This window comes from Echeneis naucrates, chromosome 14 (genome assembly GCF_900963305.1).
Source record: "Echeneis naucrates chromosome 14, fEcheNa1.1, whole genome shotgun sequence".
Taxonomy (NCBI): Eukaryota; Metazoa; Chordata; class Actinopteri; order Carangiformes; family Echeneidae; genus Echeneis; species Echeneis naucrates.
Genome location: NC_042524.1, coordinates 4385254 through 4399400, shown reverse-complemented (window position 1 = coordinate 4399400; position 14147 = coordinate 4385254). Strand labels below are relative to the sequence as shown.

General features: G+C 40.8%; 1 protein-coding gene across 1 annotated transcript in view; it reads left to right on the top strand.

Moving 5' to 3' along the window:
* fat3b (FAT atypical cadherin 3b) overlaps positions 1-14147 on the top strand; it is a 60472-nt gene that overhangs the window by 8890 nt on the left and 37435 nt on the right. The window contains exons 5-9 of the mRNA XM_029519717.1: positions 2509-2627; positions 4790-4988; positions 10184-10245; positions 11286-11600; positions 12603-12813. Coding sequence (XP_029375577.1) covers positions 2509-2627; positions 4790-4988; positions 10184-10245; positions 11286-11600; positions 12603-12813 — 906 coding nt within the window. The remainder of the gene's footprint in view (positions 1-2508; positions 2628-4789; positions 4989-10183; positions 10246-11285; positions 11601-12602; positions 12814-14147) is intronic.

Here is a 14147-nt window from a genome sequence, read left to right as displayed (position 1 = left end):
AATGGATGCTGTCAAGTCAGATTTATATTGAATTCACTGAATACTGCCTGCCTGTCTTAGAGTTCAAAGAGCTTTTGAACAGCTAGCTCTGTTTTTGTCGTCTTTCTGTGTCGGGCTATCTGACAGAGATGAGATGTGGTTTGAAAAGGACATGGCCAAGGACAACAGAGCAAGGATGGGTTTTGGCAAACAGTCTTACTATGCATTGTGCGTGGCCCAGGCTGCTGCCTACTCATAATCCGACACGTATACACGCTTTTTCGGTGATAAGGAAACACCTTCGCTGTCCAGCTGAAGAAGCCAGGACAGGGCTCACATGTACTTAAAGGCCACACAGTCACACCTGAAGACACTGATGGTTGTATGATTTATCGCAAGGGCATATGTGTTTTTTGTTGTTTTTTTTTTTTTTAGGTGTCAAGTTATGGAACAGCTGACATCTACTGTGTGACTAGAAATCAAGTTCAACAGCACAAAGAAATTGATATAACAGTCAGTTCTTTAATCTATTCCGAAAATGACATTGAACCTCTTCCTCCGTTCAGAGGATTTTCACAAAAAAAATGTTGTTTATTTCATAAATCTTTTAATGATATCCTGCAAAAATGTTTTTGATAGAGCGGCCAAGGTTAGGCACGAAATCAAGCGTGTGGGGCTGCATAATGTTTACCCTTGCGGTTTTCAGTCTAGGCTTGAACTATCTTTGCCTTATCTGGCTCCCAGGAATCACAGACACAGGTCTTCCTTTGTTTTGGTCAAATAAAGGAATCCAGTATATGGTCTTGTTTCTGCACTACATGGTTGAGGAAACACATTGTTTGATAAAAATGTGTTGGTTGTTTATGTATACCTATGGTTTCACTTGTCAAGTGGAGCAGTATTAAACCCCCCCCCCCCCCAAAAAAAAACCCACCAAGAGTGGTTACAACTTTGCTTATTTCGAACACAATCGTTTTTCGGCCTTGTCAGCAATGTTTTAGAAATGAATTTGTGGTAAGCCAGTGCATTTGGTAATATTTGGTAATAACCGCAGGCCACTCAATCAAGCTCACTTCTACCTTTACAACACATTCTAATGGCAACACAGTGCAGAGCCAAAAAGGCACATGAAAGATCATTATGCCATCAATATCAGCTAATTTTTAGCTGTGAGTAGCGGATGATATTCAAAAAAATCATATTGCAATCGTGATATGACCCTCAATTATAGTGGGATTGATCATATTTGCAATTAGTGTCCCTACGAATAAACAACATTGATGATGTCATTTCTGCTGTGCACTGTGCATCTGGAGAATAAGATTCATAGGCCACTAAGGCGCCTCATTTATGGGCTGTTATGAAACATTTTACCTTCCAAGAATTTGGGCCCCACATCTTGGGCATGTTACAATTTTGATAAAGTTTTGATTAACTGCTTAGCCCCAGGTTTTTAACACAAAAGTGCCCACGTAAATATTCATTTGCTGGCGTGTCGTGTTGAGCGTGGTCTAGCATTTGCTTTGGGTTAATTGTTTTTCTGCTCAAGTGCTGATGCTTGCACTCTACAAGCATTGGCAAACACATCTTCGCTCACACAGAGTAGCTTGAACTCGGTTGAAGCTTCATATGTTTCTGGGAGTATCTACCTCTTAGATCTGATGGAAGTTTGTGTGCTCTGAGCTTAAACGCATCAACCGCATCACCTCAGTCTATTGATTCTTAGCAGCCTTATTTTATGTTAATAGAAATGATACGACTATCATTTATATTAAAAGAACATATTAAAATGTATTTGTGCTGGCATATTTATTCATCCCAAGTTAAGAAAATGTAAAATATTCGGTGTGAAAGTCATACTTCATTGTGCTTCAGTGCGCTGTTTAGACCTGACCCTCAAATTTAGAATGGGAACTCATGCCTGAGTGTGTGTCATTTCTCCAGTGTTTACGTGAACAGTCCTGCCTGACTGTTTTTAAAAAAGAAAAAAAAGATGTGTGTACTGATGTGTCATCCGTCGTGAGCGTTCTTTTTGTCCCTCCAGAGGTCAACAGAGCTGTCAGCCACTCATCTTCCTTAAGGCCAGTAAGCACACGCCAGTCAATGTGCGTGAGGGTCTGGATGTCCGTGTGTGTGTGCATGCGTGCGTGTGTCTTCATTGTTGTAGGGCAGCTCAGGGTACGTTTAGCACTAAGCAAATAGCAGCGGGAGCAGTTTGGTCAGCTGTGATTAGCTGTAGAGAAGCTGAAACATTGAAGGTGAATATAACGGCGCCCCTAATGCCTGTGAATGTCACTGAAGCCAGGCCATAAAGTTTACTCCAAATTTATGTCTTTGCCTCTGGAAACTTGGTATTCAAAGACTTTCCCCAGGAGATAGTTTTTGTTGTATTCTAGTGATGACACCCCAACTGCCCCTACACACTCACTGACACAAACACGCACACACACACACACACACACACCTAATAGATATGTATTTTCAAGCCCAAGTAAAAATCCCATTAATCTTTTCTTTCTGCTTCAACAGGTGTAATTTACACTGCTGGTATCTTGGACTGTGAGGCCAAAGACTCCTACTGGCTTACTGTCTACGCCACAGACAGAGGGGTTACGCCCCTGTCAGCCTCTATTGAAGTCTTCATCCAGGTACGCATATTCTGCTGCCAATATTCACATTATAATGTGCATGCATTAGGGGCCTCGTACGGAGACAATGCCTTTTGTGATTTCGCAGAGATGAGGCATGGCTCGAAATGCCAAGTAATAGTTTGCAGTGTGAGACGGGGCTGTGTGCTTCACACTGATGTTGCTTCTCATAAAAAAATTCATCAATGGAACCTTAATCGCTCACTAAAATACAACATTGTGTTTAAAGTGGCAATAGACAACTTTCACCCCACAGTGTTTCCAAGTGGTATTAATGTTGGTGCTGCTGTTGTGAAGAATATAGGTTTCGCTGCTGCTTATTTCAGAAAGGTCAATGTCGGGAAACGCTGTTTGCTTCGATTATTAAACAGACCAAGAATCAATGACAATGAATCGTTTGCTTCTGGCTGCTAGTGCTGAAGTTAGCAACAAGGCTACTGCCCAAAGCGAGAAACAAGTAGAGAAATCAAATGTCGAACTATAAAATATGATCTCAGCAGATGAAATTCTGCTGCTTTTGATGCCTTTCAAATTCTGGGGCTTTATTCAGGAACTGCAGGGACAAACTCCAGTGGACAGCTGCATTTATGGTACTGGTGAGCAGAAAAAACAATCCCCGGAGTCTGAGCAGATACTTCCAGGCTGAATTTCTGTCACAATTTGACCGAGATTCCACTTGATGGAGCAAGCTTGCACCTTTGTTTTTCTGAGAAAATTTTATCATCGCTGGCAGAAACAATTGCCTTGTGGAAGCAAGCCTGAGAGGGAACCAATTATTCTGAATGTTTGTACAGTCCTTACACTGTATAAGCAACATTTATCGCATAATGATGAGTTAAAACAAACAAGTTAAAACAAAAAAAAGGTCTATTACCCCTTTAGTGAATTTAGAAAAACTGCAAATTGGAGGCAGTTAAATTGTGAATTTCTGCAAATTTGATCTTCAAAGAGCCCGTAGTGTACCAAGAAAATAGTGAGTCTCTACCACGGAGCACTAATTGCACTAATTGGCCTTTGCAGAACCAAGCCACAGTTTGTATTGCAGCTTCCCAGAAATCACACGCTGCAAAGGAGCATACATTTTTAAAGCACAGATTCCAGTCCAAGGGGGGCAATTGTTTGATACCAGAGAAATCGTTCGGAAGGAGAATTACTCACTTAATGGTGCATTAATTATATCCACCATGTCCAGTAACATTTTAGTTAAGCTTTCAGGCTTTTACTGTGTATTCATTCTAAATACTGCATTTGGTTGTACACCGAGCACGACTAATGCCGTTCGGTTTTCAGACATCTTCAAACAACTTGTCACATCTTTACACAAATTATGACAATGCATTAAGAGGTGCCGTCAACAGATTAGCGTCTCTGCCTCTCCATGTGCAAATCCAGGAGAGTTATGACTGTGCATCAGTGTTGTGTGTTAGAGCGACTGTGAAGTTAAACAGTCAGCGTGTTTCTCTTTAATGTGCTAATGGAACTCGGTCTGCAAGCAAAAGAGACAATGGCAGGAATTCTGTGCCGCAGCTTTGGATTTTTGGCACCAAGTAATCAGCTGTCTAAACACTCATATACACACATTGCTGCTACAATGCAGAAAAAACAAACAAACATAAACAAGCAGCCATTTTCTGGCTTCGGGGTATTCAGGTGCAGTGGTGTGATCGGGTGCTTTACTCCCTGCCTCTTCATCACAGACGGAAATAGGGAGATTAATCAGGCACAGGTGCTCCTCATTCACCGGCCGAACCATCTTGGCTCTCAGTGCCTCCCAGCCAACACTCAATCAGTGCTCTGTTTTGCCATAAATATTGTAGATCCATGCTGTAAAAGGGAGAAATTAATTTCCAGTGCGTTTAAAGTGTGACATCGCTGGCATTTTCTGCTAAATAAATTTCCATTTCATGATTGATAACAGATCAGCCCAGTCTAAGTTGCATCTCATCAGATGTTGATTAACAAATATATTTAAATCTGCCATATATGCTGAGTTGCAGAGGATTATGTTTCGTTTTGTTTTTGTTTTGCTTTTAATCACCTGCTGCCAATTGTGATCCAGCTCAGGTACAGTATGGAATACAATAGGAATACATATGAGCAACACCTCCCAACCCTTCTCTCCATTCCCCTGTTTTTTTTTTTCCCCCCTCGTCCTCTCTCAGGTGGAAGATATAAATGACAACGCTCCCCTCACATCGGATCCTATTTACCACCCAGTCGTGATGGAGAACTCCCCAAAGGATGTGTCAGTCATCCACATCCAGGCGCAGGACCCCGATCTCACTGCCACACCCAGTCGCCTGAGTTATCGTATCACTGCCGGCAACCCACAGAATTTCTTCTCTATCAACCCAAAAACAGGTAAAATTCACAATTTGAAATGAAAATATTGCCTCTCTGAAAGTAATAAATGGTAGATAAAAAGGATAGTTTGTGATGTATCCTTTTAAAAAAGTCATGACACGTCTCGGAAATGACTCAGATTTTCTTTCATCATGTACCTCCTACTTCACTCGCCCAATAAAAGGCTTTCATTCCCACACAAAAAACTGGAGAGACTTTTGTGCCCACACAGTCAGACATCTAGGACACCGATGAGCTGTGCGGAACATTTTCTTTACACTTTTAAATAAATATGACTTCCAGGCTTCTTTGGGGATATAAGCTCTTTGTGGCAAATTAGCGTTTTTTAGTTTTTTTATTAAGCCCTGTGTGGGTGAATCATTATAAAGGATGTTTACATTAGTCAGAGCAATTTCCTTTCCCATTACCTGTATTTCAGATAGAAGGGCTGCAGGGTTTGTCTCCCCGTGTAATTTGGCAAAAAAAAAATTTGCATTTCTTATTAAATTGAAAAAAAAAAAAAAAAAAAAAAAAGTCTAAGGGAAAAACCAAAGCGCAAGCTGGCCAAAAAATGGGTTGTGGAACATCAGATGGGATTTGGATTTAGTTTTTTCCTTTGGAGAATACTGCCAACTGCCATATACCCGCTCCACTCCATATAGGATAATAATTTGGCCTTACAGATTCTGTGATTATGGAAATTATATGCTGGCATCCTTTGACTATACGCTGTCTTTTGTTAGCGTGCAGAAAAATACTAAACACACACACTGAGATGATCGGAATTATTTGCGTGCATGCAGCAAATGAAGATAAAACCTGCTTTCTAGTTTCAGTTTCAGTCAGCTGCTAACTCTCTCTTTGTCTATATGTAGTGAACTACAAACAAAGGATCAGAATTTGGCAATATTTTCAAGGAGTGCACTGTTTTCTCATTGCACTCCTCCAATGACAAACCATAGACAATTATGATTCAAACTGCTGCAGCACAACCACTGATGTTTTTCTTTTTTTTTTTTCAGTTTGTGCATTCTTCTTCGATTAAAAACCTTCAACCTTAATTGCACAAAATCCAACTCATCTGGTGACAGTTTGGCCCGGGAGCCAAGTCTGTTGTATTATAAAGGACAGCTACAGATTTCTACTAAATTCACGCCTCCAGATTCCATTTTTAATTTCCTTTCAGATCAGACCAAAACAATTCATCAAACTTTGTGCGCCGTCTTATGGACTCAAAAAACTCTCACTCTCTCACTTGTCACATATGCAGGTGTATTCCTGCAAGTCCCTTCTTAAATGTGTGACACATCGGAGCAAGATAATCTGTGCACATATATTTTGTTTATAGAGTCTCAAAATGATTTAACATCCGCGTTTCATTTAACATGAACTGCACATTTCAATTCCTCGTGCAATTTTTTTACAGCCTCACAAATGATTTGTAACCTCTCCATGTGAACTGAATATCATCTCCTGCCGCATAATGCCTGAACATAATTTTAAAACTTTTTCCGAAACCTTTTAGACTGTCTAACAGACATAATAGTTGTCACCCGTCTCGGCGCTTTACTTTTCATGGTCTTGGCGTATCATAAAATGTTTGCTTTCAGTTGATTCTCATTAAGTGACATGAACTAATTAACTGAAGATCAGGGGATTTATCACAATGAATACAAACATTATGGTTAAAACAAATAAATTCAGACATGTTTCATTTTTGGCTGTCTGTTTTGAAGTCTGGGGAGAGCCCCGTGCATTTTGAGTACAAGCTTTTCTTGAAGCTTCCATTGAAGAATTATTGAACAGTTGTAATGTTTTATTCAAATTCAGTGGAAAAAAAAAAAAAAACATTGTGGAGTCTTAGCTGTGTCTGCCCTAGATAAAGTTATGAGTTTTCCAGTAAACAACAAAAGGGAAGTATGCACTTTTGAGCTGTTACAGGGACCTGCGCTCTGATTCAAAGAAATGTCAATATCATGATCAAAACCCGATGGCTTGTCTACACCGTGCAGTATGCCAGCTATCAAGCTTATGGGGGAAGGAATTCCCGAATGGAGCACTGTCGCATGTTTGCTCTGTTTGTGAATCAACATGGATGTTTCCATTCATCTTCTTCTTCCCTTTGTGCATTACATCATCACAGATAGATAATTAGGACATGGAGTTGGGAGGCAGAGTGGGCTGAACCACGATGAGAAGGCTAATTCCAATAGGGACATACTGGTCCTCACGTACTCATTAATATGCAAACTATGCTGGACACACAGCTTTTAATTCCTCCTTTCAAATCCTTCGTGAGTCAAATATGATGCAGGACATTCAGTTTATATCTCTGTCTGCTTTAGTGTGTCCGTCAGATGTATGAACGGTAAAATCATATTGAGTTTATGTGTGTTTTGTTTTTTTTGTTTTTGTTTTTTTTTTTCCTGCTGATTAAATCACATTTTTGTGTGTCTGTGCCAGAGAAAGTGCGTGTGGCAATTTAACGCTTTAATTAATTTGTGACAGCAGAGTGTTAGAGAGGGCAGCTCTGTTGTAATGAGTCTGTGAATATGATGGTTCCTAATGCACAAGAGTGTGAATGCATCTCTGTCTGAGCTACTGCGCAGAAACGTAACAGCTGCACAAAAATAATTTGCCTTTGTGCACATTTTTGAGAGTGTCTGTTTGTGTGGGTCTGTCTGGATTGTGTGCCACACGGGAGTGTTTTTAGCCATCTGAGCCTTCTGAGCATCTGTGAGTCTGTGTCAACGGCACAGACTAAGCATTTTGTTATATGTTACTCATTAATGCCAAACAAAGGAACTAGTATTGATAGCTGTCTTGTTGACACTGCAATAAATGAACTTTCACTGAGAAAATGGGCTTTTAATGTTTCATGCTTTCCCTCAGAGGCCACACATCAGATCAACTTCACCCAGTCGAATAAATAGCATATGGAAATTGTGTCCGCTGTGGATAATACTATTCTGCAGTTTTAGAAACTCCCAATCAAAAGATGTATGATACACCAGCATCATAATTTTCTCAATAATTGGACCGACAATTCTGGTTTATTATTTTGGTAATGAGACATGCATGAATGAGAGTTGCATTCAATGTGAATCACTTCTCACTGTTTACCCAATCAAAAAGTTTCACCGCCACAGTGATTCCATTGGATACATGCATAAACAAAACTCAGCTGATTGAATGAAAAAGCTTCCAGCCGTAGTACAACATGCTTTGAAAAAAGAGAGAAAGCCCTTAAAGTTTAAAGTCGTTTTTCAAAAACTACATTTGGGATGGCTCATGGTCATACATTTCACAATTTTACACCGGAAGTGTCAATTGGATGTGTTTTAGGTTACTGCAACAATTCCCGAAATGCATTGAAGCATTTGAATGAACCAAAAGTGTGTCAGTGTGCGGTGACAGCTTACAGCACTGTTTGTTCATCTCGGTCGGTGTGCGAGTGAGGCCCACCTTCTTCAGGGCGTTGAGAAGAGGGGAAGATAAGTGTTGGCACAGGGCGTTAGATTGCGCGCTTCTTGTGGAAGCGTGCGTGTTTGCTAACTGCAGACATGGAGTCATGGAAGCTGTGCGACACGATCAATAATGAGAAAAAGTCTGAGTGTGATTTTGATATCCTCAGTTTGTGCTATTAATCTGACCCCAGGTAGGACAAGTATAGGAACCAGATGGATAAGAAGTAGGCTGTGAATTGAGGCTGGCATCTTTTTGGAGGGGAAATGGGGATTAAGATTTGAAACAGGCTACTGGACCATTACACATGTTTGTATGCACATGAAGCTGCGAGTTGAGGCTTTCTAAATTGTTGTTTGTTTGTTTGTTTTTTTTTTCCTGATGTCCAATTAAAATGGAGGATTGTTCAGCTCCAGATGCGCTTTGAGCTGCAGATCATTGATTTTTATCAGGGCTGTTACTCGCAAGGGGTCCTGTCAAACTACCCCTCCCGCCCCCTCCCACCCTTCTCTCTTCCAGCTTGTGACCGCCGCTCTAGATTCACTCCTAATTTGCTTAATTGAAGTTAGCCTGCGTAGCAAGCTCAAGGTGACACTGCGAGATGTGCAAGTGCAGGAGGAGCACGAGTGTGTGTGTGTGTGTTTTCAGTGTCTGCGTTCCATGGCTTTAGTCTTATCCACCGAGAGTTGACTGCACTGATATTTTAAGCACCCAAAATAATCCTACTTAACTGCAATGCTTCATTACACCGAAACAAACCCATCATTATCATTCACACACATTCAGTGTAATCATTGCTCGTAAACAACCAAACTGAAATGACATTAGAGTAAGTATATGTGCGGCTATGATTTTTTTTCTGCATGTATCTCTTTTATTCTTTTGATGTCTTTATTTGCATGCATGCATGTGGTTGTGATTTTGTACCTGGCCACAATAATCCTACAACAAACAATGAATACATAAAAACATAAAGCAATTTTAGAGAACAGCGTGCGTCAGTGCATCGTTTTCTGTCTTGTATGTGTGCATTGTGATGAAATAGATCCAGGCTGAGACAGATGTACCTATTTTGCCGTGTTGTGATGATTTCATTAGATCTGAAATAGTTTTCAAGGTCCATTGTCAACAGAAGTAATTTCTTCTGGAAAAAAAGTGGTTGTAATGTTATAAAACTGCCATATAATGGGGCCGATTCTCCTCAGGGATCGATCGCCACATTTTGTTGTTTGTGTGATAGTCGGGATAATGTCTGGGGAGCTTTTGATTTGTTTAAATCACAGAGCTGTTACTGAGTAAATCCAGCAGTTATTGATTAACGTAAACTCAGCCAATTTTTGTTCTTAGTGTGTGTGTGTGTTTGTGTGGGTTTTTGTGGGGGTGGCACCTTTTTGGTTTTGCACAACAAAAATGGAGCTGTGATCTGTGATGCAGCATAGTGATTGTCCAACTGTCATGCGAGTAACTCTGTTCGATCAAAGCTATTGTCAATAGATCCGCTGTCCTGGTGGCATGCTGGCCAACTGAATGACCCTCAGCTATGCAATGCCATATGAACACGTGCCAAATGCACCTCCCCCTCCTCCAGAGCTGCAGGCAGTAGTTTTTAGAGTCACATATGTGGATTTAAATCTACAAATGGTTGCAATGACTCCTCCTTTCTCATTCTTACCAACTTTAACAGCAGATCTTTATTGACCTTGTGTAAATCTGTGTGTAATCCAAACTTTATCTTTTGTCACTTTTAGGGCTGATCACAACCACTGCAAGGAAACTAGACAGAGAACAACAGGCAGAGCACTTCTTGGAGGTACAGTAAAACCTTAACAGTGTTCAAGGGTTTATAGCATTATTATTTATCTGGCTCTGCCACCTGCCACAGCCGACTATTAACAGAGACAGGGTGGAGGACAACCCTGGCAGGCCCTCAAGGCTCCATAAACTGTGATGAATGGCTATAGTTTTGGGCCCCAGGTTTAGGATTTTCTAAATGTAATCATTCATCATTGGTTATCTTCTCTAGTCAGGACGAGAGCAGAGAGGAGAGGAGTTGGTCTGCCCAGCATTTGATAAGCGCAGACACTGGGCATACAGATAGCTCTGTGATTACCACTTCAACTGGTCCTGCTGCTCTGCATGCAGATGAACCGGATAATCAGAGATTCTCCACTTCAGAGACACAAACTTTTACTTTCCTGGGCTTTTTCTTTGACTTATTAAATTCTGTTGACTCTACAAACACTTTGCCCCTCAACAAAATGAAGTAACCTCCTGCTGACCCGTAGAATTGCAGCTTGGTATTTTCTTTCTGTCATGCCAATTGACTTGTCTGGAGCTCAATAGATCTTTGTTCTGCTTTGTTTCAGCTCCAGTGCATAATAAGTCTCTAGATTATGAGTGTGTACTAAAAGCTGAAGGCAGCCAGAGGCTTTTATCTGTTGTAACATGATATATTTTAACATTTGCGTCTTTAAGGACTCAGGGGGCAGAAGTCTCTGTTGTTACATCGTTTTGTCCTGTCTTGTCCTGTCTTGTCCTGAGATTTAATGGGACTGCCTGTGCATTCATGCCACCCACCGCTCCACCTGCCTGTAATTAATAGTCTAGTGAGGAGTCAGGCTGGCAGCAGTGGTGTTCACCCTGATTTAATTGATCAGTGATCAGACCTCTGCCTCTGCCTCCAGGGGATCAATAATACAAAGAGATTTCCCGTGAGCTCAGCTCCACGTGGCCCTGCACTTCAGACTGCCATCCACACACGGCTGAGGGCCGAGATTCAAGACGTTAATACACCCTGCAAATACAGCAACATGTTCAAAAGGCAACGGTGCACTTGTGTGTTTTCCCCAGGTGACCGTTATAGACGGCCCTGTAACCACCCGCCAGTCCACCGTGTGGGTCATCGTGCACATCGAGGATCAAAACGACAACCCGCCCACTTTCCCGGAAGTCACCTACCGCATCAGCTTGCCGGAAAGAGACCGCAACAAACGGGGTGAACCTGTCTACCGGGTCTTTGCTTATGACCGTGACCTTGGCACGAATGGCAACATAACCTACAGCATTGTGGACGGTAACAGCGACGAGAAGTTCACCATTGACCCCAGAACAGCTATGGTGTCATCCAAGAAGATGGTGACGGCTGGAAGCTATGACATCCTCACTGTGAGTTTTTAATTACAGTTTGGTTTCAAAAGATTCAGCTGAATTCAATATTTTCAGATATTATAAAAAAAAAACAAAACTACTTTCATAATCAACATGGCAGACATGACTGTAAAACTATAGTCTGAATTCCAGGTTAGGTTTTTTTAGGCTCAACTTCTCTTTCCAGTGCTGCCTTTCCAATTCCTGTTTCTTATTACAGCTAAATTGATAGGCATTTCAGATGCCATTAGTTTATGGGCTGTGCATTCGGATGGACAGGCTCAAAGTTGGCGGGACCAAACACTTGGCAATTCATCTGGCACAAGCCCAGGTGTCTGAGCTGGTATACTTTTGGTAATTCCATGCTCAATTAGCTCAATAGTACCGAGATGGATGGTGTGGCATGCCGGGGGTTTTTATGCACTGCAGGGGGCCTGGTGCCATTTTCAATGCTCATGGTCAAAATGAGGCTTGATAATTATTGCTCTTCTCTAAACAAATAACAATTTATATATCAAATTATGTATTTGGCTCACAGCCTCTGGTCTTCATTGAGCACCACTTACAGCTCTATATTTTCTAATTACCCCTCATATAGGTTCCTCCAAAGGTTTAGCAGATTTATTTTGGTTAATGATATCCCTATTTGGTGTGCAAAAGGCAAGGGAAGACAGGGGCAGCCATCCCATTAGACTGTAATTGGTGCGATAAAATAATGTGTTTGAGCGAAAAATATCATAGACTGATAGGACACGGTCGCTGAGACGACAGTGTAGGAAAAATGTCTATTTCAGCATAGTTTTGTGTGAGCCAGTTTTCTAACATTTTGCTGATGCTTGTTGTCTTGAATACATAACTACCTAATTATACATAACGACATAAGAATACAATAATAAGTATAGGGCTAAATCTACTGTCTTTGAAAGTGAAATCTGTTGTTTCATTGTTTTGCTTGAATCCTTAAACATTAGATGCACAGGCAGCTTTGTCTTGTTTCTTTGGCATCGTTCCTCCTCTTAGATAAAAGCTGAGGACAGTGGCGATCCCCCGTTATGGTCCACTGTAAAACTCCACGTGGAGTGGATTCGCAAACCCGTGCCCCTGCCTCTACCGCTGCTCTTCACGCAGAGGTCCTACAACTTTTCCATTTTGGAGACAGCTGCTGTCGCTCAGCCAGTGGGAGTAGTCGCTGTCAGCCAGTCGAGCACACCCGTCTGGTTCAATATCATCGGTAAGAAAACCAATGCATGACACTTAGAATCTCTGAAAACCTTGAATGTTAGTTTAAAAAAAAGAAAAAAAAGTCAAGCCTTTGAAAAGTAGAAATTTGAGTTAATTAGATTATTTGCCATCAGTGGGTATGCCATGTGCCGCTGTTTGCGTTTGCCTGTTCCGCTTGCAAATAGGAGCCTGTCTCTCTTGTTCAATTCACACAATGTAATGTTTTGCTTTGCTGCATTACAGAAGGCACAGAGTCTGCGTTCACCGTAACATAACACAGTGGAGACGTGTTCTGACATTCATGCTTCTTTAGCTCCGCGACTTGACCTCGTTATAAAAAATACATAATGTTTTAACACAAATTAACTTGATCCATGTCCTATGCTGTTTTATGTGGATATCTTTGAGGGAATTGGCAGGATTGGGCCTTGAAAATCCTTGAAAAATCCTTGAATTTAATTTTCACTAAGGTTTGGGGACTTGAGTAAGTTAATTCAGATACATTTATTCAACAAAAATCATCTCTGCATGTCCTATTTGAATTTCACACAAAATTTGCATGTGTTGACTTTGCTTTATTCAAATTCCTCAACCTCATCAGCAACTTTGCTCTGATGCATGGTTGATATTTCTCATGATCAAACCTTTGCTGGACATTTTTCTTCTAATCAAACTTAGCTTGTTAAAATCAAAAGGCCACTGGCATATTCTGTAGTTGAGATTAATTGCGCTCAGGCAAAGAGCAATGTCCAGACAAAGTCGTGCATCTCCTCAGGGTTTATTTGGCCAAAAACTAAACTGACAAACGAAACACAATGAAAGAATTACAGCCTCTGCTGCTGCTCTGCGTCTGGTGAGCACGATGACTCAGAGTCATACCAGTTCACCCCATGCCCATGCCCCTCGATACAAGTGTCTGAAATAATAAAAGTTCCATGGTGATTGCCACGCAATAGTCATGGTTACAGTAAAAAAAACATTAGTGGGGCTCCAGCTCCTTCCCTTCAGTTAATATCAAAACAAATAGATTTTTACTCCATTTTTCTTTTCAGAATCATGTCAAGAAATGAATTTTTCTGTTGATTTCAGAGGGGGTGATTGTACAGGAAAAGCTCTTTGTTAGCTCTTTATTTGTTATGATGAGCATCTTCTCTTTTAAAGTTTTAGAACTGGACACAAACATCATCCACAAATGAATCACAGAAGTACCTGCTTTTCCTAATAAAAACTGAAGAATGCAGAAAACATCAAAATAAAGGAGTGCTCTATGAATTATAAATGGTGTAAACCTTGATAAAAAGAATACCCTAGACTCCCTAAATATTAATAATCCTTTTTTATTTT